The sequence below is a fragment of the Desmodus rotundus genome, chromosome 9, assembly GCF_022682495.2.
Source record: "Desmodus rotundus isolate HL8 chromosome 9, HLdesRot8A.1, whole genome shotgun sequence".
Taxonomy (NCBI): domain Eukaryota; kingdom Metazoa; phylum Chordata; class Mammalia; order Chiroptera; family Phyllostomidae; genus Desmodus; species Desmodus rotundus.
In genome coordinates this window covers 72,880,963-72,907,967 of record NC_071395.1, presented here as the reverse complement: position 1 = coordinate 72,907,967, position 27,005 = coordinate 72,880,963, and the positions used below count along the sequence as shown (strand labels likewise).

Below are 27,005 nucleotides of genomic sequence, written 5' to 3'. Positions count from 1 at the left end.
CTAAGAAATTACTAGAACTGATAAATGAATTTTGCAAAATAGCAGGATACAAAATTAATATCCAGAAATCAGTCACATGCCAATAACAAATAGAAAGGGAAATTAAGAAAACAATCCCACTCACAATTGCTTCAAAAAAGTAAAATACCTAGGAATAAACCTAAACCAATGATGTAAAAGATCTGTACTCAGAAAATTATAAGACACTGAAGAAAGAAATTGAAGAAGATATGAGTAAGTGGAAGCACATACTGTGTTCATGGATAGGAAGAATTAACATCATTAAAAAGTCCATACTACACAAAGTAATCTATAGGTTCAATGCAATTCCTATCAAGATTCCAATGGCATATTTCACAGAACTAGAACAAATATTTCAAAAATTTATATGGAACCACAAAAGGCCCCACATAGCAACAGTGATTCTGAGAAAGAAGAACAAATCTATACTATAAGGCTACAGTAATCAAAACAGCATGGTACTGGCATAAAGACAGACACATAGATCAATGGAACAGAAGAGACACCCCAGAAGTAAACCCGCAACTTTATAGTCAATATTTGACAGAGGAAGCAAGCACATACAATGAGCTAAAGAGAGTTTATTCTATAAATGGTATTGGGACAAATAGACAGATAACATGCAGAAAAATGAAACTAGACCACCTTCTTACACCACACACAAGAATAAATTCAAAATGGGTTAAAGACGAATGTTAGACCTGAAACCACAAAAATCCCAGAAGAAAATATAGGTGGCAAAATCTCAGACACTGCTTGTAGCAATATTTTATTGGATATATCTCCCCTGGCAAGGGAAACAAAAGAAAAAATAAACAAATGGGAACTACACCAACTAGTTTTTGCACAGCAAAGGAAACCATCAACAAAATAAGAAGACAACGCGCAGAACGGGAGAATATATTTGCCAATACATCTGATAAGGGGTTAATATCCAAAATTTATAAAGAACTTACAAAACTCAACACCCCCCAAAAATATCCAATTAAAAAATGGGTAAAGGGCCTGAACAGAGTTCTCCAAAGAGGATATAAAGATGACCAATAGACATATGAAAAGCTGCTCAACGTCGTTAATCATCAGAGAAATGCAAATTCAGTGATCCCACTTCTGGGAATATATCTGAATGAACCCAAAACACTAACTTAAAAGAACATAAGCACCCCTATGTTCATTGCAGTATTATTTATAATCACCAAGATATGGAAGCAGCCCAAGTGTCCATCAGTACTGAGTGGATAAAACAACTATGGGACATTTATACAATGGAATACTACTCAGTCATAAAAAAGAAGGAAGGTTTACCTTCCTCAGGATGGACCTGGAGAACATTATGCTAAGTGAAAGGCAAATACCTATGATTTCACCCATACATGGAATCTAATCAACAAACTGAACAAGCAAAATAGAGACAGATTCATAAAGAGCAGGATGACAGCAAAGGGGAGGGGGGAGGGAGCAGTAGGGAGTAGAGGGATTAAGCTAAAAGGAAAAAGGACCCATGAATATGGACAACAGGGTGGTGATTGCAGGGGCTGGGGGGTTATAAGGGAACTAAATGGTAATGAAAAAAAATACAAAAAAAATGTTTAAAAAATAGTGACAAAAAGTAAGAAAGCTGTTATAAACTGACAGGGCTGACAACTTCTGATATAGAGCGACAAACTAGAAGGGGTATAAAAAGTCTCTTCCAGTCCTAAAATTCTGAGATTCATCTAGTTCATATCTATACTGAATTCCTAAAGCGCTTCAACAGCTTGAGATTATTCTTTAGCATTCCCTTAGGTACCTGCTTAGGTTCTTTTCAACACTCTAAATCTCACAAAGAGGAAATTTAACTTACATACTAGAGAAATACAGGAAAGACACAACAATCCTATCAAAACTATGTAAAAACTGAAACTAAAAATATTTATGGGTGTTTTCCTTTTTTAATAGGGAAAGACAGTAAGCAAAAGGAAATAATTTGATTTCTTGTCCCAAATTCAACCAGATCACTCAATAACCAAACAAAAAGGTTTTCAATTTCGTATCATCAAACAAGAAATACTCAGGTTAAGGCAATAAAGAGGAAGGATTTTATCCACAAGCAGCTTCTATACAATCTTTAAGGCTCTTGAAGGAGTAAACATAGTCCACAGGTAGGATGTAATGTTTCTATCAATTGTACAGCCAATAACAATGCCCACATTAATACCCCCAACCTGCAACCCTTTACCTGTTCTCTTTTGATCACTTTGCTGAAATTAATCAAATTTATGGCAACAATATTTCATTTAAAAAAAACTCAAATAAAAATAGAACACTGGACTTGTTGGAGTAATGTCCTTGAACAAAAAGCTCTTAATAATCAATACAATGACAAACATTATAAGCTAGATCATTTGCTAAAGAACTCCAAGTGCCAACAGAAATCAAAGAAATACAAATCTAAACAAGGTGTTTTGCCCACCAAAAATCAGCTTTTTGTCAGTTTTTAAAAGTAAACATACCACTACCTAGCGCTGGCATGCTCATACAGTGATGGTAGACAAAGTACTACAATCTTAAAGGACTATGTATTAATGTTTTTTATTTTCCATATTTTATGATGTTTTCGTATCATGGGGCCCTGATGGCCAGCAAAAGAGTATCCCTCTCAGGGCTAGCTAATTCCTAGAGATAATAAACTCACCTAGGAAAATGGCTATCATATACAAACCAACCAATCCCAAATCCATACTCCAACCACCTCTTTTATCTAACTCTTACACACAAAGTCAATTATTTCCCCTGCCCAAAGTAACCGCAGGGCAAGGTATCAGATAACCAGAGATGACCTCTTTAGACCAGAGCCCACCAACATTATTTAAACTATGTAATCCTAAATTTGCTCAAACTATTCCTTGTCAAACTATTGCCCCACCTATTCCTTCCTGTGGAGACCAAAATAAAGGCTCTGGGCCACGCACCCCCTGAACTCCTGCCTCCTAACCAACCCTGGTGCTTCCCTGTGTAGCCTTGGCACAACATGCCCACTTCTCTTGGGAACTTCAAAGGCAGTGTCTCTGTGTCTGTCACCTAAACATATCTGACTGTAACAAATTCACTGTATATGTCAGGATAGATGACTATGTGATAATCAAAAGCAAAAGCCTTAAACTTTTGAATACTCTTTAACCAAGTCAATTTCACTGCCAAGAATTTGCTAAAGAAGTAATCATGGATATGCATAAAGATTTAATTGCAAGAATGTTGACAGTAGTATCAGTTAAAATTCCAGAAAAAGTCAGTATCTAACAACTTAAAATGACAAAAATAATTATGAAATATCAAAGAGAAATTTTAATCAAATCTACAAGGAATAAATATTTCTTACAGTGTTTAAACTGTCCTCAGCATAGTAAAAGATAGATGTTTCCCAATTTATTTTTACCAGGCCAGTATGATCAAGATACCAAAACCCAAGGTATCATCAAAATGGAAAACTACAGGCCAATCTCACTTATGCATATAATGGCAAAAAATGTTTTAAACACTAGCAAATCAAATCCAGCTACCTACTGGAAGAACAATCCATCACAATCAAGTTGAGTTTATCCCATTTATACAAAATCTGTCCAATATTAGGAAGCCCATTAATGTAGTCAATCTGTTAAGCAAATTAAAAGACCAAATAATCTTAGTTACAAAGTGGGGAAAAGTTAAAGCAATCAAAGAGGAAACAGTGTCCCTGGGAACTCAGTGGGTTAGAGCATTGGCTCGATATGCAAAGGCTGCAGGTTTGATCCCAGGTCAGGACACATACAAGAATCAACCAATGAATTCATAAATAAGTGGAACGACAAACTGATGTCTGTGTCTCTGTCTGTCTCTGCCTCTGTCTCTCTCCTGCCCCAAGTCAACAAAAAACTTTTAAAAATTTCATTCTTTAATAAAAAAGAGGAAATAACTATGGGAGGAAAAGGTGTCCAATATCAACATTATCCATGTGCCTGAAGTAGAGAACCCAACAAATAAAACTAAGACTTTTTAAAAGAGAGAATACTAAAAGATATAAAGAAATAAATATTCCCAAAAGAAGATCAGAACTAAGTCTTCAAGAAAAAAATAAAATAACATAAGTATGAGGAAATGGGCTCACAGAGGAGGAAAATAGAAAACGGAAGAAACCTGGATCTTGACCATCCTTGAGCAGTTAAACCAGCCTTGGACTGCTTTACTTCTGAAATTGTTACACACACAAAAACTAAACCCTTTGTTTAAACTGCTGGGGGTTGGATTTTCAATTGTTCTGAGACAGAAATATTTCTGCCTGATACAAAATACAGCAAAATGTAAATGTAGCAAAGTATCAAATTTTAAATATACGTAACCTTTGAAACAACTGATAAGGGTTCACTGAGGGAAATATTTGCACAAATATTTAGAGATATATATACATATATCAGGATTTTACTACAGTTATTTCTAACAGGAAAAAAATTTTAACTTATTTACCAAGAATTAAACACATTACAGGATCCATACAATGGAATACTATCAGTCATTAAAAGTTACATTTATAATTTAATAATATATCATGAACAGCTGTTCATAATTGGGAACAGCATCCTATAAAAGTATGATAGCCCTGGGTGGTGTGGCTCAGTGGATTGTGTGCTGGCTGGCAAACCAAAGGGTCGCTGGTTCAATTCCCAGTCAGGGCACAGGCCTGGGTTGTGGGCCAGGTCCCCAGTTGGGGGTGTGCTAGAGGTTGCCAATCGATGTATCCCTCGCACATCGATGTTTCTCTCCCTCTCTTTCTCCCTCCCTTCCCATCTCTCTAAAAATAAATAAATATTTTAATTTTTATGGAATTTTAAGAGATTTTTTAAAGACATATTTTAATATACATGTGAAAATTCTGGACAGATAAAACACCAAAATGTTACTGAAAATTATCTTTGTGTGAGCAGTTTTATTCTTTTTTTTAATATATTTATTGATTATGCTATTACAGTTGTCCCATTTCCCCCCCACTCCACTCCATCCTGCCCACCCCCCTCCCTCCCTCCCACATTCCCCCCCCCCAAAGTTCACGTCCATGGGTCATACTTATAAGTTCTTTGGCTTCTACATTTCCTACACTATTTTTACCCTCCCCCTGTCTATTTCCCACCTATCATCTATGCTACTTATTCTCTGTACCTTTACCCCCCTCTCCCCCTCCCACTCCCTTATTGACAACCCTCACATTCTAGTTGTTTGCCTAGTTTGCTCTCGTTTTTGTTTTATGTGTGGTCATTAATAACTGTGAGTTTGCTGTCATTTTTACTGTTCCTATTTTTGATCTTCTTTTTCTTAGGTAACTCCCTTTAACATTTCATATAATAAGGGCTTGGTGATGATGAGCTTCTTTAACTTGACCTTATCTGAGAAGCACTTTATCTTCCCTTCCATTCTAAATGATAGCTTTGCTGGATACAGTAATCTTGGATGTAGGTCCTTGCGTTTAATCTTGGGTAATGTAATTATGATGTGCCTTGGTGTGTTCCTCCTTGGGTCCAGCTTCTTTGGGACTCTCTGAGCTTCCTGGACTTCCCGGAAGTCTATTTCCTTTGCCAGATTAGGGAAGTTCTCCTTCATTATTTGTTCAAATAAGTTTTCAGTTTTTTGTTCTTCCTCTTCTCCTTCTGGCACCCTTATAATTCTGATGTTGGAACGTTTCAAGGTGTCCTGGAGGTTCCTAAGCCTCTCCTCATTTTTCCAAGTTCTTGTTTCTTCATTCTTTTCTGGTTGGATGTTTGTTTCTTCCTTCTGGTCCACACCATTGATTTGAGTCCCAGTTTCCTTCTCATCACTATTGGTTCCCTGTACATTTTCCTTTGTTTCTCTTAGCATAGGCTTCATTTTTTCATCTGGTTTTCGAACAGATTCAACCAAGTCTGTGAGCATTTTGATAACCAGTGCTTTGAACTGTGCATCCGATAGGTTGGCTATCTCTTCGTCGCTTAGTTGTATTTTTTCTGGAGCTTTGAAGTGTTCTGTCATTTGGGCCATTTTTTGTTTGTTTGTTTGTTTGTCTGGGCGCGTCTGTTACTTTAAGGGGCGGAGCCTTAGGTGTTCACCGGGGCAGGGTAATGCTGGTGGCTGTGCTGTGACGCTGTACGTGGGGGAGGGGCCGAGTGGGAGCAATGGCGCCCGCCTCACTATCCTCCGGATTTCAATCTTTCACTCTGATACCCACAATCAAACTGGGCCACTCTGGTGCTGGTTCCCGAGTAAGTGGGCCTGTGCACACTCTAGGCCCCTGTGGGTCTCTCCAACAACCTCTCCCGTGAGGCTGGGAGTCTCTCCTGCTACCGCCCCAACCCCCACAGGCGCTTTCAATCAGAGGTTTGAGGCTTTATTTCCCCGAGCTGGAGCCCTGGGTTGCGTGGTCTGTTTCGCTCCCCACGGTTTGTCCGGTTTATCTGTGGGCGAATGTGGTGCTGCAGGGTCTGCTAGTGCTTGGACTGCCTGCGCCATTTGTCCCACACTCCGCCAGTCCGGGCCCGCCACAGCCACGCGAGTCCTCTCCACTCCGGTGCCCGTCTCCGCCCCTCCTACCAGTCTGGATGAATGTTTATTTTCTATTTCCTTGGTGTCGGTCCCCCTTGCTGTTCGATTCTCTGTCAGTTCTGGTTGTGCGAGGAGGCGCAGTGTGTCTACCTACGCCGCCATCTTGGTTCCTGTGTGAGCAGTTTTATTCTTTATGCTTTTCTGTATTTCATGAGTTGTTTGCAATAGGCGGTATAAATTTTACCCAAAATTATAAAATTATTATTTGCAGAAAGAAAATGAATGACTTAAACACAAGATATGGGAGACCTAACTTGACATATGGCTCACATAGAAACAACTTAAGAATTGAAATAATACTGAAACAAAATTGGCCAACTATTTTTTAAATTCAGACATTAAGTATAAGTGAATACCTAATTGATATCTAAAAGTATCAAAGCATTTCGTTTATTTAAATAAAATCTTAAGACGTCTTATTAACATAAATTACCAAAAAGCCAAAATTAGACAAAGGACAATCTTGGAAAACATTGGTAACAAATGAAAGACAAAGACCCATATCTATGAATTAAAGATATTATTTATAAATTAGTAAGAAAATGCCAAAGAACGTGAAGAGGCAATGCAAAAAGAGAAAAAAAAACAGGCTTCCAACCAAGATGGAGGCGTAAGTAGACACACTGCACCTCCTCGCACAACCAAAAGAAGGACAATTTAAAAACAAAAAACAACCAGAACTGACAGAAAATCGAACCAAACCGAAGTCCGACAACCAAGGAGATAAAGAAGAAACATTTATCCAGACTGGTAGGAGGGGCAGAGATGACTCCCCGCAACGCAGCCAGACCCAGAGAGGTGACGGATTGTGGAATGAATGGGGTAGACAGTGCTACAGCTAGCAGACCCCGGGGCCCCACATTCGTGCATAGATAAATTGGAGGAACGGCAGGGAAGCAAAACAGACCTCGAAACCCAGGGCAACAGCTCGGGGAAATAAAGCCTCGAACCTCTGACTAAAAACACCTGTGGGGGTTGAGGTGGCAGCAGGAGAAACTCTCAGCCTCACAGGAGAAGTCGTTGGGGAGACCCACAAGGGCCTAGAGCATGCACAAGCCCACCCACTCGGGAATCAGCACTAGAGGGTTCCAATTTGATTGTGGGTAGGGAAGGGAGTGACTGAAATACACAGAGTGGAGCAGGTGCCATTGCTCCCTCTAGGCCCCTCCCCCACAAACAGCGTCACAGCACAGCAACCAACGTTACCGGGCCCCAGTGAACACCTAAGGCTCCGCCCCTTAAAGTAACAGACGCGCCAAGATAAAAAAAAAAAAAGGCCCAAATGACAGAACACTTCAAAGCTCCAGAAATAATTCAACTAAGCAGCGAACAGATAGCCAACCTATCAGATGCACAGTTCAAAACACTGGTAATCAGGATGCTCACAGAATTGGTTGAATCTGTTCGAAAACCAGATGAAAAAATGAAGCCTATGCTAAGAGAAACAAAGGAAAATGTACAGGGAACCAATAGTGATGCGAAGGAAACTGGGACTCAAATCAACGGTGTGGACCAGAAGGAAGAAAGAAATATCCAACCAAAAAAGAATGAAGAAACAAGAATTCAGAAAAATGAGGAGAGGCTTAGGAACCTCCAGGACATCTTGAAACGTTCCAACATCCGAATCATAGGGGTGCCAGAAGGAGAAGAGGAAGAACAAAAAATTGAAAACTTATTTGAACAACTAATGAAGGAGAACTTTCCCAATCTGGCAAAGGAAATAAGACTTCCAGGAATTCCAGGAAGCTCAGAGAGTCCCAAAGAAGCTGGACCCAAGGAGGAACACACCAAGGCACATCATAATTACATTAGCCAAGATGAAACAAAGGTGAGAATCTTAGAAGCAGCAAGAGAAAAGGACACGGTTACCTACAAAGGAGTTCCCATAAGACTGTCAGCTGATTTCTCAAAAGAGACCTTACAGGCAACAAGGGGCTGGAAAGAAGTATTCCAAGTCATGAAAGGCAAGGACCTACATCCAAGATTACTGTATCCAGCAAAGCTTTCATTTAGAATGGAAGGGCAGATAAAGTGCTTCTCAGATGAGGTCACGTTAAAGGAGTTCATCATCACCAAGCCCTTATTATATGAAATGTTAAAGGGACTTATCTAAGAAAAAGAAGATAAAAAACATGAACAGTAAAAATGACAGCAAACTCACAGTTATTAACAACCACACCTAAAACAAAAACAAAAGCAAACTAAGCAAACAACTAGAACAGGAACAGAACCACAGAAATGGAGATGACATGGAGGGTTGTCAACAGGGGAGTGGGAGGGGAAGAGAGGGGGGAAAGGTACAGAGAATAAATAGCATAAATGGTAGGTAGAAAATAGACAGGGGGAGGGTAAGAATAGTATAGGAAATGTAGAAGCCAAAGAACTTGTAAGTATAACCCATGGACATGAACTATGGGGGGGAATGTGGGAGGGAGGGGCGGGCAGGATGGAGTGGAGTGAAGGGGGAAATGGGACAACTGTAATAGCATAATCAATAAATGTATTTTTTAAAAAAAAGGAAAAAACACAAATGGCCAATATATTTTTTAAAGGTCAATCATACTAAATATGCAACTTAAAACAGTAATAAAATAAAATTTTATTGCCAATAGCATAGGCAAAAAATGGTAAGTCTATACTTATGGTAACAAGGCAAGATGACATGAACAGGAATCAGAACTAACAGAAGATATGTAAACTAAAACTAGACTTCTCGAAAGCAATTTGGCAATATAGATATCAAAACCTCATACTTTTTTTTACCCAGAGCTCTCAAGAAAGTAATCAAAGATGATATCCAAGATTAATTAAATAAGAAGTCTCCTTTTGGTGTCCTTAATTATTAATGGCAAGATCTTACAAATCAAATAGCCAGCAATATAAAAATAATTATTATACATTCATATGATTAAATTGCAGACTTAAAACCAATGTTTTTTGAAAAATAACTTACAACAGCAGGGAATTTCACGTGGTAATTAAAATAAAAATAGAATACAAACCACATCTGCAAATGAGCAACTGCTTAAATTTTTTTTTTATTTGTAGATCTAAAACATAACCAGAAAAACACTAAAAGGATGGGTGGAATTATGGATAGGTCCAGTTTTCATACATTTTCTTTGTACTTTATGATCAAAGAAGAAACTTGAGGTTTTGTTTTAATTTTGCCTTTTTTTTTTTAAATGACCTGGGAGTTTAACTAAAACTAACCTGAAAGATAGTTGGGTGATATGAAAATAGTCATGGGGACCTGGATTCTGGGCAAATTACTAAACTTTTCAGTTGTGAAACAGAAATAATACCACCCTTAAAGAATGTGGAGGATAAAATAACAATGCACTTGAAGTGCCATAAGGCACTTTTCTAGTAAAGATGTTTGTTAAAGACACATGTTCTCCTTAATTTAGAAACCCAATTAATGAAGGGGTTTTTTTTTAAGGCTTTTTCTTAAGGTGTTTTGTTTTGTTTTGTGCAAGGAAGTAGGTGGTTTAAGGATGATGGGTGGACTTAATGTGGTCATTCCAAATTTTATCTGAATAAATTCATACCCTAAGCACAGCTAAGGAAAATTGTGGAAAATGAAGGGTACCTTGCTTTTTAAAATATTAAAATATTAGAAAGTAGAATGGAACAGTAATTTTAACTATGTAATATGACACCATAACAGATAAATCAATTAAGCAAAAATACAATCAAGAAATGAACTCAAGCATTCTGGATATTCTGCGTATAATAAATGGCACTTCCAAATCAATGATGCAAAATGGATAAATCACTACATGGTGCAAGAAAAGCAGCTTGGCTAGCCATTTGAAATTAGTTGCCCTGACTGGTGTGGCTCAGTCGATTGAGTGCCTGCCTGCGAACCAAAAGGTTGCAGGTTTGATTCCCAGTCGGGGCACTTGCCTGGGTTGCAGGACAGGTCCCCAGCTGGGGGTATGCTAGAGGCTGCCAATCGATGTATCTCTCACAAATTGATATTTCTCTCCCTCTCTTTCTCCCTCCCTTCTCCTCTCTCTAAAAATAAAAATTAAAAAAAACAGTCAAAGCCGGATTCGTATCTCAATCCTTACATCAAAATAAATTCCCAAGTGATTAAATATTTAAAAGTAAATACTAGATGATAACACAAACAGGAAGCCATAAAAGAAAAAACTGATAAATCACATAAAAATTAAAATACTTCCATATGCCAGACTATCTCAAAATTTTAAAACTAGGAGAAATTTTTCTACATTTGCTATACACATAAAAAAGAGATCAACATCCCCATAGGCAAATAACTTTTGTTAAATTAAAGTGTTATAAGCCCTCTTATACCCTAATGCTCAGCCTGTAAATTGTCAAACCTTTTTGAAAGAGAACTTGGCATTTGCCATTATTTTTTAAAATCTGCATATTCTTTGACTCAGTAATTCCGTTTCAAGAAATTTATCCTACAAGTGTGCAAAGATACATACAAGGATAGTAACTGCAGCATTATTAATGGCACAAATATTCATCAAAGGGGACTTACTTTTAAAAATTACAGTGCATTATATTATGCAGCCACAAAAATGAATGATCTATTTCAAAAATGCATAATCTTTATCAAAAAGAAAGTTAATAAAAGAAAGCTGGAGAACATCATGTGTAGCATGATTCCACTTTTAAGTTATCAGAATACACATTTTTTTTAAAAACTAGAAAAAGCTCTGACCAGTGTGGCTCATTTGGTTGTGCATCATCCTGCAGAGTAAAAAGGTCGCTGGTTCAATTCCCTGTCAGGGCACATGCTTAGGTTGTGGGTCTAGTCACTGGCTGGGGTGTGTGTGAGAGGCAACTGATTGATGTTTCTCTCAACATCGATGTGTGGTTGCCTCTCACATGCCCCCTACTGGGGACCTGGGCAGCAACCCAGGCATGGTGCAACCCTTCGGGGCACAGACCAGCACTCAATCCACTGAGCCATACCAGGCAGGGAAATTTTTTTTTTCATATTTTATTTACTTAAGTTTTGACAGAAGGGAAGGGAGGGAGAAATATTGGGCTGGCAAGCTGAGACTCCATCAACCTGACCCACCTTGGACATTCCCAGAGGCTCTGTCCCACCCAACTTATAGGCCCACCCAAGCTGCTTTTCCATATGAATGGCTGGTCTCAGCTCCTGCTTCACAACTTCCTAAATCCTCTCAAACAAGCAACAACTGGGCCCAGGCATAGCACTTGGCAGCAGCCAGCCTAGATCCACAGGTTGGCTTTGCCTAGGAATCTCCAAGCCCAGCACAAGTAACAGCTGCCTTAGAACGCTTTATAGCTCAGGCAGGGTGCCCCAGGCAAAACAGGGATGGGGCTGACATTAGCCTGCACCACCCAGGAAACCCCAGGGCCTGCACACCCAGTGGACAGCTACAGACCACTTTGGAGCACCAACACCCTGACCCTGCACAGCTGATCCTCTACAGAGGGCAGAGATTGGTGGTCATTGGTCACAGCCAGTCTCTGCAGGTGACTGGCCTGGGTGAATCCGTCCCATTGATCAGCCAACAGAAACCAAGGCTCAACTACAAGAGGAAGATGTACTCAGCCCACACAAAGGGCGCACATTGAGTATCCAACTTGAGAGATAGGGGAGGCTGTGCCACTGGACCCTACAGGACACCTACTACATTAGGCCACACTACCAAAACACGGAGTCAAAGCAGCTCTACCTAATACACAGAAATAAACACAGGGAGGCTGCCAAAAGGAGACAAAGAATCATGGCCCAAATGAAATAACAGATCAAAACTCCAGAAAAATACTAAACGAAATGAAGATAAGCAATCTATCAGATGCAGAGTTCAAAACACTGGTTATAAGGATGCTCAATGAGGACCTCAGCAGCATAGAAAAGATCCAGTCAGAAATGGATTCACAAATTGAAATAAAGAACAATTTACAGGGAAACAACAATAAAGTGGATGAAGCCAAGAATCAAATCAATGTTTTGGAACATAAGGAAGCAAAAAACAACCATAAAGAACACCAAGAAAAATGAATCCAAAAAAATGAGGATAGTATAAACAGCCTCTATGACAACTTCAAGAGGTTCCACATTCGCCTCATAGGGTTCCCAGAAGGGGAAGAAAAAGAGCAAGAAATTGGAAATCTATTGTAAAAAAAAATGGGAAAGAAAAACTTCCCTAATTTGGAAAAGGAAATAGACATGCAAGTCCAGGACGCACAGAGAGTCCCAAACAAGATGGAGGCAAAGAGGCCCACGCCAAGACACATCATAATTAAAATGCCAAAGGTTAAAGACAAAGAGAGAATCTTAAAAGCAGCAACAGAAAAAAAGTTAGTTACTTACAGGGGAGTTCCCATAAGACTGTCAGATGATTTCTCAAAAGTAACTTTGCAAGCAAGACATATTCAAAGTCATGAAAAGCAGAGACCTATAGCCAAGATTGCTCTACTCAGCAAAGCTATCGTTTAGAATCCAAGGGCAAATACAGAGCTTCCCAGACAAGGAAAAACTAAAGGAGTTCATCATCACCAAACCTTATTATTTGAAATATTAAAGGGACTTATTTAAGACAAAGATCAAAACTATGAACAATAAAATGGCAAAAAATACCTACCTATCAACAACTGAATCTAAAGGACAAATTAAGCAAAGAAGAACAGACAGAATCATGGATATGGAGAGCATTTTAACGGTTGCCAGATGGGAGGGTGTGGGAAAATGGGTGAAGAGGTGAGGGGATTAAGAAGTACAAATAGATAGTTACAGAATAGCCACCAGGATGTAAAGCACTGTATAGGAAATGGAGTAGCCAAAGACCTTATACGCATGACCCAAAGAAATGAACAATGGTGGGGAGACTGCCTGAGGGAGCAGGGGGTGCTGGGCAGAAGGGAGCAAAGGAGAAAAATCAAGACAATTATAATAGCATAATCAATAAAATATCGTTTTTTAAATAAAAATAAAAATTTTAAGTAATAAACAGAGCTAACCACCCCCACAAAAAAGATATATCTGATAAAGAACTGTTATCCAAAATATATAAACAACTCTAAACTAGACAATAAGAACACGAAAAACCGGATTAAAAGATGAGGCAAAAATTCTGAGCAGACACCTCACAAAAGATATGCAGATGACAAACAGGCATATGAAAAGGTGCTCAACATCATCTGTCACTAGGGAACTGTAAACTGAAACAGTGAGATACACCATGACACATCCCACAAAGCAAAAGGTCACTAGTTTGATTTCCAGTCAAGGCACAAGCCTGGGTTTCGGGTTCGGTCCCAGGTTGGGGCATGTGCGAGAGGCAAGAGATCAATGTTTCTCTCTCACTTTGATGTTTCTCCCTCCCTTCCCCTCTCTCTAAAAATAAATAAATAAATTTAAAAAAAAGAGAGAGAGATACTACTACATACCTACCAGAATGGCTAAAGTCCAAAACACACACCACCAAATGCTGACAAAGGAGCAACAAGAATTCTTATTCCTTACCAGTGGAACACAAAATGGTACAGCCACTTTAACATATCTTACCATATGATCCAGCAATCACACTCCTGGTATTTACCCAAATAAGCTGAAAACTTAACATCCACACGAAAATCTGTACTTTAACAGCTTTCTTCATAATTGCCAAAACATGGAAGTAACCATGGTGTTCTTCAAGGCAAAAGGACAAATTAGTACATCCATACAATGGAATATTAGTGTTAAAAAGAAATGAGCTATCAAGCTACCAAAAGACATCTAAGAGCCTTAAATGCACATTACTAAGTGAAAGAAGCCAATCTGAAAAACTACATACTGTTTCACTCCAACTACTTGACACTCTGAAAAAGGCAAAATTACGGAGACAGTAAAAAGATCAGTGGTTGCCAGGGATTTAGGGAAAAGAAGGATGAATAAGTGGAACAAAGGGGATTTTTAGGATACTATATGACACTACAATGCTCAATGGATACATGACATGGTGCATTTGTCCAAACCCATAAAGTGAACACCACCAAGAGTGAACGCTAATGTAAATGATGGACTCAGGGTGATGATGATGTGTAGGTTCACTAATCGTAACAAATGTACCACACTGGTGTGCAATGTGGACACTGGGGGAGTCTTGCAGGGGTAGGGGGTAAAAGAAACTGTACTTTCTGTTCAATTCTGTTGTGAATCAAAAACTGCTCTAAAAAATAAAGTCTACCAACTTTTTTAAAATTTTAACTATACCTGTGTCCCTAGTGCCTAGGCACAATGCCTGACCTATATAGTAAACGCTAAAAAGAAATACACAGCACAGTGCAAGGCATATAGCTAGCTTCTCCAATAAATCATAGTTGTCATTTTATGTTGAATATGACGGTAAATTAAGGGCATGTTAGCCTATATTAAAAAGAGTTGAGGATCTTGATCAAAAAAGAGTATCTTTGCTGTTCTTTGCATAAGTCACACAGATTTTTGTATCTGGTCACCAATTTTAAGTACACCTTTTTAAGAAGAGCACTAGCAAAGTACATGGTATTAGAACATCTGGCTAGCCTAGCAGAGGAAGCCAAGAAGAATGGTGAGGGTATACAGAACCCTCATATGAGAAACCACTGAGATGGAAAGCTCTTTAAATACCTGAAGAACTTTTGTGTGGATGTGAAAATAACCTAATTCTAATTCACTCAACAGGCCAGAACCAAAGTGCAAAAGTTGTAGGGAACTGATCTGGGCCCAACAAAATCAGGAATTTTCTAATACGGTTACACAGAAAATGGACGTGTTCTAGAAAGACTAGATTTTCATCTGTTAGTAATAAACACAGAACAAATTTTTGCAATAGAGATGAATCTAAACTGTTAATGTCTCTTTTGTTACTCTCTACAGAGGCTTACTAGGATCACAATAAAATGAAAGACCGCAGTAGTTTCAGACTCTGCTCTAGAGTAGCTAAGAAAATGCGGGATAAGAGATCTAGATGGGAAGAAGGGCAACCGCAGTTTATTTATATTGGGTTGGCCAAAAAGTCCATATGGTTTTTCCCATAAAATATAAGACACATTTTTCATTTTCATCAATAACTTTATTGATTTGGATATTTTGAGTATGTCGGCTATCTCCCGCTACTGTCCTCTAGCGGGTAGAGGCCAGGGGTGCTGCCAAATGTCTTCCAATGCATAAGACAGCCCCACAGCAAAGAATTATTTGGCCAAAATGTCAATAGTACCAAGAAACTACACAAACCACTTCTGACACATTTGATCAGTCACAGCACCTTGTCCATACGCTGCACAAATCTTATTTCGCCTTTCATTTGTGTTTTTACCTTTCTTGAAATAACAAAGCACACAAAATGCCGAAAATATTGTGTATCTTCTTCCATCTTTGATATTAAAATGGCTGTACAAAAATTCACCAATTTTTATTTTTTTTAAATGCACGCTGATATGACAGCTGTCACAATACAGTCTAACAAAATATTTTTGGACGAAGTTAAAGACAACTAAGCACTAAGCACTAGTAGAGCCATTGTACAGAAAAAAACATAACAAACTTTCTGGCCAAACCAATAGGTAATAAAAGCAGCAGGAGTTTAGAGAAAGTAGGTATCAATTGGGGATTAAATAGTAAATATCAAGTTTGTCTTGGTTTTTAACAGCCATAACCAAAGGAATGGCAACCCACATCATGATTTACTCCTCCCACCCCATCAGATCTCCCACAATAAGTACGCAATCATATTCTGTGGTTACTACTCTACCAGCCTTTCTGAACCCAGGTTCCACAACAAAATTAAGCCCTAATGCCCAAGGTATTCAATGTATATAATGAATTAACTTATCTCCTGTGCATCTGGAATGGTACTAGTTATATTATCTTTTGGATAACTGGGAAAATAGCCCAATTGTTTTCTGTGTTCTGTGGTTAAGACGAGGAACCCAGGTGGATATAAACAACCTAATCTACTTGGCTGCAATAAAGGTCTCAAAACTACAACCTCCATGAGGACAGGCACCTTGTCTGCCTTGTTCACAGTTCATATTCAAATCATGTATGTTGAATAAAAGAATGGAGGCTACATATGTACTTATTTAGTCAGCTTCTCTTCTACCTCGGAATTTTCTCTACCTTTCTCACTCATCTTTTCCTTTTTCCCTTCTGTTCTGGAGGATGAGATCTGTCTCCCCTCTTGACACTCAAGCTCCTGATCCATCTTACCTGCTATCAAGTCCTCAGAGGCCTTGATATCTTTAGGCTCTCCCTTTCCATTGGCAGTTCCTCCAGCATCTACAATTATTTAAATATCTATTCTTAAAACATATACACACATAAATACACACTTTGTCACAATTCTATCACCACTTTCGAGTAGCCTACTTGTATGTGTATCACCGTGATTTTCAAATTTAGTCTATACACGCTGCCTCTACCTATTTTACTTCTTCCTTACTGAAACTCTTCCCTTAGAGGACCTGTGCCTTAACTGCTGACTTCAGTGATCACTTGTCTTCATTTGACTTCTCTGTAGCACTTACTACTAGTGACCATCCGTCCCCCTCCTCCTTCAAACTTGCTCTAATACTGACTTCTAATACTAATTTTCCTCATAATTCCCCGTTTTTATGATTAATCATTGGTTTCCTCATTCTCATCCAATCCATTCATTTTATCTGTGGCCTTCCTCATAGCCTGTACTTTTGATGTAATAGCCCCAACACAAGGCCTATCATTCAATAAGTAGAAGCAAAGAAAAGTGTTCATCCTGGATGATTTCTAAGCGTTTGACTAGCAAAAGTTTATCTACTCCCCTGATTTCTTTCTTGAGCTCCAGGTCTATATTTCCAGCTATTTACTAAGTATTCCTACATGACTGTCCCACTAGTACTTCACATCAACATACCAAAACCAAATTTACCACTTTCTACTATTAAATCCACCCTCCCACTGGTTGCCTACTTGGATAAACAGCATCTACATTCTCAGAATCCTCAATTTCTCTCCTGCCTGCACTCCAAACCAAATGTTTAGCAAGATGCTATTTTACCACCACAGTATTTCTCACATCTATTATTTCCTTGTCTCCATTCCCATTGACATAAATTATAATCCCATCATCTCTCTCCTGGGCCACAGCACAGCCTAACCAATCTCCTTAGCTAACCTTCTGCCTTAAAACCAAACCACAGACCTAGCCACAACATCTAGAAAAACCCAAACTCCTTCGCTGACAGCAAAGCTTTCCACCATTCAAGCCCAATCCCTTTTCAAACCTGTCTCTAAACATGTTCCCACAGCACCAGATTATTCAGACCTCACCTCACACTGCATATGGTCAGTTCACACCCTGCAAAGATTCTCACTCTCCTCTAACATCTTTCTCCAAGACACCATTTCCATCTGTCAAAATTCTACACAGCTCTCTAGGTTTTACTCAAATGCAACTTTCTCTGATATAACTTGGGGTGCAGTGAGGATGGAATGGAGGGAGTGTCCCTATGTTTAAACTAAACTTCCTGAATGACATAAGATGCTCCTGCTACATTTTGTCAAATATTGTAAATGGGGAAGAGCTACCACATATTGCAGCTGCATGGAGCGCTCTTTCAACAAATACCCATAGCTCATATTTATTCTATGGTAAGCACTGCGCTGGGGATATTACCAGCAGCCAGACAAAATGCCTTTTCCTCATGGAATTTGTCTGTATTCACCACCAGACTTTAAACTCTGTACGGAAAGGAGCACTGGATCTGCCACAACACAAATCACTTCTACTTCTTTAGTCCCTAGTTTCCTGATCTGTAAAATGGGGGAATGTAACTAGTCTTTAGAATTTCTTTCAGTGATATCTGTCTGTATCTACTACTCTCTAAAGTTTACATTCATCTACAGAAAAACCAGCTACCACCAAGTCATTAATAATTGGAATCTGTCTCAAAAAGAATTAAAAGAATGTTAAGTAGCTTCAAACCATCTGATGGAAGAAATAAAAATAATATTTAGGAAGGACATAACATTATCATCAAATTTCTTCAGACCAACAAGGAGAAGAATGCCTTGGATTTCCTCTGTGTGGTCCTAGAGAGAAGAGAACTAAAACCAGTAGGTAGAAGTTATGGTGACACAAGTTAGCACTTAATCAAAAGATAAACAAAACATTAGAACTAGTAAAAACTAGAAAGTAGTGAGTTCCTTATCTCCAGAGACATTCAAATCAAAATCAGACTACCACTTAGAAGAGATTCAGGTATCTAATAAGAAAACTGAACAAAGGTACCTTTCTTCATAGCTCTTCCAACAGAGGAAAACTATCTTCTATGGCTAGGCACCTCCTTGGTTCACATTAGGGAACCTAAGGCCCATTCCTCCGTTAGATCATAAAATTCTTAAAAGCAGAACCTACATCTCATTCACTTCTATATCCCCTCCACATTACCTAGCACAACTCTAAAACAGAAAAATAAACGTCTCCTAAATACTCCTATGAAAACTAAACTCAATTTAATGATCATACAAGAGCACATCAAGTTTCACTGGATAAAAACCTAGTGCATGATGCAATTGAGATATTTTAGAAATCGAAGCCCTTAAGATTCAAAGGCAGTTCCACCCACAGGTAGTCAGGTAAGTCATACAAATTAAAGTACATTACACAATTCCAGGCTATTGTACGTTGGGATACTGAAGTGATACTACTACTCAGCCATAAAAAAGGACATCCTACCTTTTGCAACAACAGCATGGATGGACCTGGAGAGTAATTACGCTAAGTGAAATAAGCCAGTCTGAAAAATACCATATGACTTCACTTACATGTGGAATCTAATGAACAAAACAAACAAACAAACAAAACCAAAACAGACCTAGCTGGTGTGACTCAATGGATTGAGCGCCAGCCTGAGAACCAAAGGGTTGCTGGTTCAATTCCCAGTCAGGGCACATGCCTGGGTTCCAGGCCAAGTCCCCAGTAGGGGGCACGTGAGAGGCAACCACAGGTTGATGTTTCTCTCCCTCTCTTTCTCCCTCCCTTCCTCTCTATCTAAAAAATAAATAAATAAAATCTTTAAAAAAAAAGAAAAGACACTCATACAGACAGAAAACAGACTGACAGCTGTTAATGGGGCAGGGGGCAGGGGACTGGGTGAAAAAGCTGAAGGGATTAAGCACCCCCCCAAAAAAAACCCCCAAAGAAACAAAAAACCTCATAGACACAGACAATAGTATGGTGATTACTATAGGGAAAGGGGGGTGGAAGGGGTAGAAGAGGGTAAAGTGGAGAGAGCGACAAAAAAAGGCCTGAGCTTGGGTGGTAAACACACAATACAATACACAGATGATGTATGATAGAACTGTACACCTGAAACCTATATAATTTTATTAACCAATGCCACCCCAATGAACTCAATAAAAACTTTTATAAAGTACTGTGAGGTAAGCACAGTGCTTCTGTGTCTTGGATCAAGCATCTGCAAGTTTAGTAGTTGGGAGATTGATGAAGTTGTAATAAACAAACCAAAAACATAGATTATTGAATAAATGGTGTTAAGACAATTGGCTATTCATTTGAAAGAAAAATAAAATTAGATCCCTATGTTACATCAAAACTAACTTCCAGATGCAGGCAGTTTCTCCCAGCAAACCAACAACCAGCTATCCAGCAAGTTCTGCCAAAATGAACTCTGCCCTTCAAAGGGCCACAGTTGCACCCTCGCCAACAAAGCCTGGACCTCAGTTCTGGGACTGGCCTCTTGAAGATTTGTTCCTTCCTTGCGTGATCTGCCTCAACCCTAGAGGTAGTGACTGCTTCTTATATTTGCTATTCCTGTATTCTTTAGTCTTCTATTTCTCTTAGGGAATCTGTGCAGTCAATAATTCTTTATATTAAATACTCCATTTAAATTTGAAAATAAGTAAATTCCAGATGATTTAAATTACTAAATATAATGGACAAAACTATAAAATCATTAAAAATGAAGGCTTTTTTTAATAGTAAATATGGGTCTTGGGGAGGTCTTCCTAAGATGAGAAACCTAGAAATCATAAATTTTAAAAATGATCAGAGCTATTTAAAAATTAAAGCTTTCTGCACAACAGAAGAAAAAATACATACAATTGCTATGAGGAAAGTACAAATTAAAAAGCCTTCATGTCATCTACTTGCTTAAAACCTTCCAATGGCTTCCTCTACAGCTCTAGGGCTGAAGCCCACTCAGACCAGCCCATACCTATTTCACAGGCACACAGACCATTCTTCAGTTCTCTTACTCATCCAACTTGTTTCAAAAAAAAAAAAAAAAAAAAAGTGGGGGGTGGGAGGGAGGGACTCCTGTCATCCACTGGATCTCAGGTCCAGAACCACTTCCTCAGAAATATTTGCTGGCCTCCCTAAATGGGTCCAACTCCTCAATTACAGGCATTCATAGCACTGTGTACCTCTCCCAGTTGCTCAGGCCAAAAACCTTTGAGTGATCCTTGACTCCTGTCTCTTGCATCCCATATCTACTCCAAATCCTGTTGGCCATGCCTTCAGAATGTAACCAATGTACGCCTGGTCCAAGCCTCAACAATTTTTCCCTGGATTAATTCTTCTCTGCCTTCCTTTACTCTATTGCCAATTTAGCAGCCAGAGTGATTTTTTAAAACATGTCAGATCACACCACTCCTCTGCTCAAAACCTTTTCAATGGTTCACCACAGTGAAAGCCAGTATTTAATTTTTGGCTACAATGTAGGGCCCAACAAGATCTGCCCCTACCCGACTTACCTGTCATTTCATATCCTACTACTCTCTTCCTCCTCTCTCCCCCCACTCCCCGCCCCCCAGTCAACCCCAGTAACTTCATTCCAGCCACAATGGCCTCCATGTCATTCCCAAATATGCACTCCTTCCTTAGACATTTGCAAAAACTGATCCCTCTGTCTGGAACACTCTTCCCCTAGATACCCTCATAGCTAATTCCTCCCTCTCTTTCAAATTTTTGCTCAAATGTCATCTTGTCTTTAAGACTACTCAGACTACTCTACTTAAAACTAGCCTATCCTTCGTTTTACCCTGCTCTATTTTTTTCTTTTTCCCATAAGCACTTATCACCTAACAGTCCATATCATTTGCTTATGCTTGATGTTCAATATCTGTTTCTTCCACACAACGGCAGGGTTACTTATTATCTGTGTTGCCCACTAATGTATTCCAAATGCCTGTAAGTATGCCTGGCAAACAGTACACAGTGTAACAGTTTTATATATTTGGCGGGTTCATCTAATTAATGGTTATCTGATTCACTACCTAGGAATGGGAACCAGGTTTGGCTCTGTTGCTTATTGCACTTTCTAGACCTAGCATGGGGCTTGTCATAGACTAGACATGGTAACATTTCTTAACTGAACAACATCATTTTTTTAATCCATCAGAAGATACAAATTCAAAACAACTGACATTATCCAGGGCTTGTAAGAGTATAGAAGAAATCCATCCTTTCATGTACTACTGGAGGTATGTAAATTGATACTTCTTTTGTGAGTAAACTAGCAGTAGCCATTAAAATTTAAAGCACTCAAAGCTTATGCCCTTTAATTCAGTATTCTTACAGAAGAGTATCTGAAAAGTATGTAAAAGTATATCAATTCCAGCACTGCTTATAAAATAATGAAAAAAAAAACTACAGCAATCTACTTGTCCATCAACAGAGAAATAGGCACATAAACTACGCATGGTACATGCATGTGATGGAATCCTCTGTAACAAGAATGAGGCAGATCTATAACAGTGACCTGAGAAGTAGTCCATGATCTAGTAAATAGACCAGAGAGCCCAAACATCAGATGATATGGATTTGAATCCTGGCTGCCGCCTCTTCCTAGCTATGTAACTCCAGGCACTTTTAACTTCTCTAGGTTTCAGTTTCCTCATCAATAAAATAGGAACCACAATGATATTACAATAGTAACCACCTTACACAAAGATTTCCTGAATAATGCATGCAGCGCTTATAGCACATTACCTGGCCACATAACCATTTACGAGTATACAATAATTATAGCTAACATTGTTTTTTAGCTAATATTTATGAAGTAAAATAGACAAGTTGCAGACCTATGTATATAAACCAATTTTCAACCAGTGTGCTGCAAAAATTTTAAAACATGCGGTATCTGTCTACTTATTCAGAGGCACTGACCTCCTTTCTCTTTGATTGTCAAATAAAAAAATGGCATCAGCCAACACAACAATAGTCATCCAGTGTGAATGAATCAAAATTATACCTTTTTTTTCAGATTGGCAAAAAATGTGTTTTTTGGCGTGCTGCAGATATTTAGTGGTAAGTTGATGTGTGCCACGAGGTGAAAATCACTGATGTAAACCACATCCATTTCAGGACAGGAGGAAAATGTAGAATATCTGTGTAACTATAGAAAAAGTCAAGAAGAACTGAAAACTTAATAGTGGTAACCCTGGGAAATAGAAGACACACTTAATATACATACTTTTTAGAAGACAGTGTCTTTAAATAAAAAACAAAAGAAAATCAGACCAAATGTTTTAGATTTTAAATATAAAAATTTGAAGATTTTTAACATTACATATAATCGTTGAATTTTCAAGGTAAAGTGGAATAATCAACTGAAATTTGTTTAGCTATTGAAATTATCTTTTCTTTTCTTTTTTTTTTTAAATTTATCCTCACCCAAGCACATGCTCACTAATTTTAGAGAGAGGGGAAGGGAGGGAAGGAGAGAGAGTAGGAAAGAAACAGGTGTGAGAGAGAAATATCAATCTATTGGACGCATCCTGTACGACCTCTGACCAGGGACCAAACCCACAACGTAGGCACGTGACCTGACCAGAATTGAACTTGAGACCCTTCAGGTTATAGGGACAATGCCCAACCGAGCCACACAGGCCAGGGCGAAATTACCTTTCAACCAATCAATGTTTCTCATATTGATGTTTCTCTCCCTCTCTTTCTCCCTCCTTTACCCTCCTCTAAAATTAATGAGCATGTCTGTGGGTAAGGATAAATTTTTGAAAAAGGAAATGTAATTTTAATAGCTAAACAAATTTCAACCAATTGTTCCATTTTACCTTGATAATTCAACAAATATATATAATGTTAAAAATCTTCAAATTTTTATATTTTAAAGTCTAAGTTAAAATATATCTTAGAAACCTTTGGTCTGGTTTTACTTTATTTTTTTATTCTAAATGAGAAAAGAAAGATGCTTCATCAAAAAAGAACAAAACTTTTTGAAAAGTTTAGAAAGTAAGAAATCAAAGAGAATAAAATTATTACACTTCATCCTGTCAATTACACACAAATCGATTCTTTTCTTAACCTACCACATCTCCATGAAAACAAAGACATGCCAAAAAAAAAAAAAAAAGTCAAGTCTGGGGGGATGGGTGATAAGGGGGAAGGGATTAAGATACACAAATTGCCAGATATAAAAACTGTCACACAGCCACAGGAATATAAAGTATGGCATAGGGAAGACAGTCAATAATATTGTAACAACTATGCATGGTGTCATATAAGTACTAGACTTATCAGGGTGATCACTTCGTAAGTTATATAAATGCCTCATCACTATGTTGTACACCTAGAACTAATATAATATTGTATGTCAACTGTAATTGAAAATTTTTCAACAATGTTAATATAAAAGACAACTGCTTTTAAAATGAGATAAAAGCAAAACTAAACTAAGCAGTTATCTTTCATTGTCAGTTTGACTAAAAGAATTCTACAATCTTTTTTTTTAATCAGCAGGCTAGGAAAGTCTAGTGTTTAAAGCTAATGTTAAGAAGTGACCTATATTAAGTTCAGCTAAAGAAAAAAGTCAAATCCCCAAGATGAATTTCTAAGAAGACACTGACACAAAGCACTCATACCATATTCTCTATCCTTTGGTAAACAGTAGCTGTGGCTGCTCATTTACTACACTAACTGAAAATAAATACTGTAATCTATAGAAACTAAATCTCATCCTATAGTCACAAGATTTGAAAAACAGGGAACAAACCCTGTACTAAGAATAGTAAGATACAAGATTTCCTAAAGCAAATTTTCCTAGCCTTTTCAAGTGCTTAGTCACTTCTGCCTATTTACAAAGAAGACCATTTCACATCTTGAAAGAGGCAGGGAATTTTGATTCCAGACTGTAATGTCACCTGAGCCACCCTAGAGTTTGTTTCCATGCAACTCAAGAGATGGCAGCAACCAGCTAAGCATACCTACCACTCCAGATCAGAACGAGAAGTCACTGGAGCGCTCTGTTTTCTGCCTCTGTCTGCAGTAACAAAGAGGGGTTTGTGGAAAATGCAGTTTTCTTCCCTGACACCAAATGCAAAAGGTGAGAATTAAAATGTAGCCTGAAAACATGCCAGTTTCCCCTCTCTAAAAGCCAAAAAGAAATGCCTCCCTTCTCTTCTGCTGAAAGGAAAACAGCAGGCAGTACCCTCACCTGTGGGTACTGGACATCCCTCCGGAGGCAACTAACAAAACCTAAAACTACAGGCTAACAGGCTTTGAAGCACACTTCTAAGAAAGTAGCCTGTAAAATCTGATAACATTGTTTCAGGTTCCCCAAAAGCAAGAACAAAGAATGAGGTTTTCATAAAAAGTTATTTTAAGAGACAAACCTAGGCAAAGTTAAGTTTTAAGTGCCTTCTATGGGCCCAGCACTATAACCCAGCATTCCACTCACACTAAAAGCTTACCACACACGATTATAGAAATACACCTAAAAGAACTTTCTCAACTAGAAAGTAAGACCTTGCCAAAGATCAAGTACATTCTTTCCAATCATAACTTCTCCAGGTAGTAAAAACCTGGAAGGATGTGGTCAATAGCTGAAGTTTCCCAGGTCATAAAGGACTCTGACAACCAACCGAGATTATTTAGGATGGGGCTCCTTTTCCTTCAAAAAAAAAAAAATAAAAATAAGTGCTATAAAAGACACGTTTCCCCCTCTTCAGTATTTTCAAACACTCTTCTCAATAACCTCAAAATAATACTAATCACTTTACATACATACATGTTGTCATCTTTATAGGTAAAATATAAAGGCATGAATTAACTTTTCACTAAGTGAGAACACTTAAGTTCAAAGAGTCTAAGAAATCTGCCCATAACTTTTTAGCGAAGGATACAAGCCCTTTAGACTCCCAAGGCCCCAGCACTTACCATGAAACCACACAGACTCTCCAGGAATGCTACTAAATCCTGCTACTGATCCCAACTAGTTTTGTCACAAAATTGGGTGCAAAGCGCCCGGATATCACGGATTGGGGGAGGAACAAGGGCACACCACCACTACCTAACCAATGTTTTTTTTCTTTAACGAATATAGCACGTTCCCGGTTTCTATTCGCCCCAGGGCAGAACCCACGTGCCGGCCCCACGGCCGTTCCACGGCAGATCCCTTTCCACGCTCCCCAGCTCCTGCCAGGTCCCCAGCAGCCTCCCCACACCCTTCCCTCCGCCTCCCGCTAGCGCTGCCGCCGCAGGCGCCTCCCGCCCCCTCCCCAGAGACTGCCGCCCCGGCTCCCGCGCCGCCCTCGCGCGCAGCCGGCGCCGAAACCCGCGCGCTCCCGCCTCTGCCCGGCGGGGTCACCCCCGGGGCCTGCGCGCACCCTCCCCGCTGCCCCGAGGTTCCACCGCAACACCGGCGCCCGGCAGGCCGCGCCCGCCCCGCCTGCCATGGTGGGCGCCTCACCGTCAGGCTGAGAAGCCGGGCCCGACTGCGCCATGGCCAGGCGGCGGGCCTCGGGGAGGGGATGGGCGGGGGAAGCGGCGTCCCGAGCTCCCGCGGGCTCAGCTGGCGGAGACAGCGTCGAACCAGCCGCCGCCGCCGCCGCCCAGGGAGGAATCGCTAAGGCTGGAGCCGCCGGCGCCGCCACAGCCGCGGGCAGAGACGGACCCGAGCGCCGACCTCCGCCTCCTCATCCTGACAGCGGGAAATAAGCGGTGCGCAGGCGCGGGGGGATGGGGCGGCACGTGACGTCGCCCTGAGGGGAAGGGCGGGGCTTCGCGAGGGGACTGGGGAGCCTGGGGTAGGGAGGCTCCCAAGCTACCGAGCGGGCTACGAGAGTGGCGGACCAGGTTGAGTAAGGGAGGGGAGTGAGGGGTAGAGGGGAGTGAGAGAGAGAGACCGCGGTGCGAAACGCAATTTAGAGCGGCCGCTTCCAGGGCTCCGCCTCAGAACAGAGGCAAAGAAAAAAGAAGGCCGGGTGGTGAAGTGAGTGCACAGTCAGCCTCTAGCTTTTCTAACTGTGTGACCTTGGGAGAGTCACTTAACCTCTCTGAGGCTCACAGCCTTCATTTGCATAATGGTTAAGAAGAGTTTAAATGAGGTAAAACGTGAGGAACTGTTACAGACTTACTTTCCACAATGCACCTGTGCACGATGGGACTTGGATGCCAGGCACC

General features: G+C 39.6%; 1 protein-coding gene across 2 annotated transcripts in view; it reads right to left on the bottom strand.

Annotated features, from left to right (window-relative positions):
* The window catches only part of RABEP1 (rabaptin, RAB GTPase binding effector protein 1), a 109,582-nt gene extending 83,045 nt beyond the window's left edge, over positions 1-26,537 (bottom strand). The window contains exons 1-2 of one of the 2 annotated variants that reach the window (XM_053911199.1): positions 26,293-26,537; positions 24,813-24,908 (exon numbers count right to left, since the gene is read on the bottom strand). Coding sequence is in view for 1 of the 2 variants with exons in the window: in XM_053911198.1 (XP_053767173.1) it covers positions 26,293-26,326 (34 nt within the window). In the remaining variant the exon portion in view is untranslated. The remainder of the gene's footprint in view (positions 1-24,812; positions 24,909-26,292) is intronic. The other variant, XM_053911198.1, reaches the window with a different exon arrangement.
* Positions 26,538-27,005: the final 468 nt, after the last annotated feature.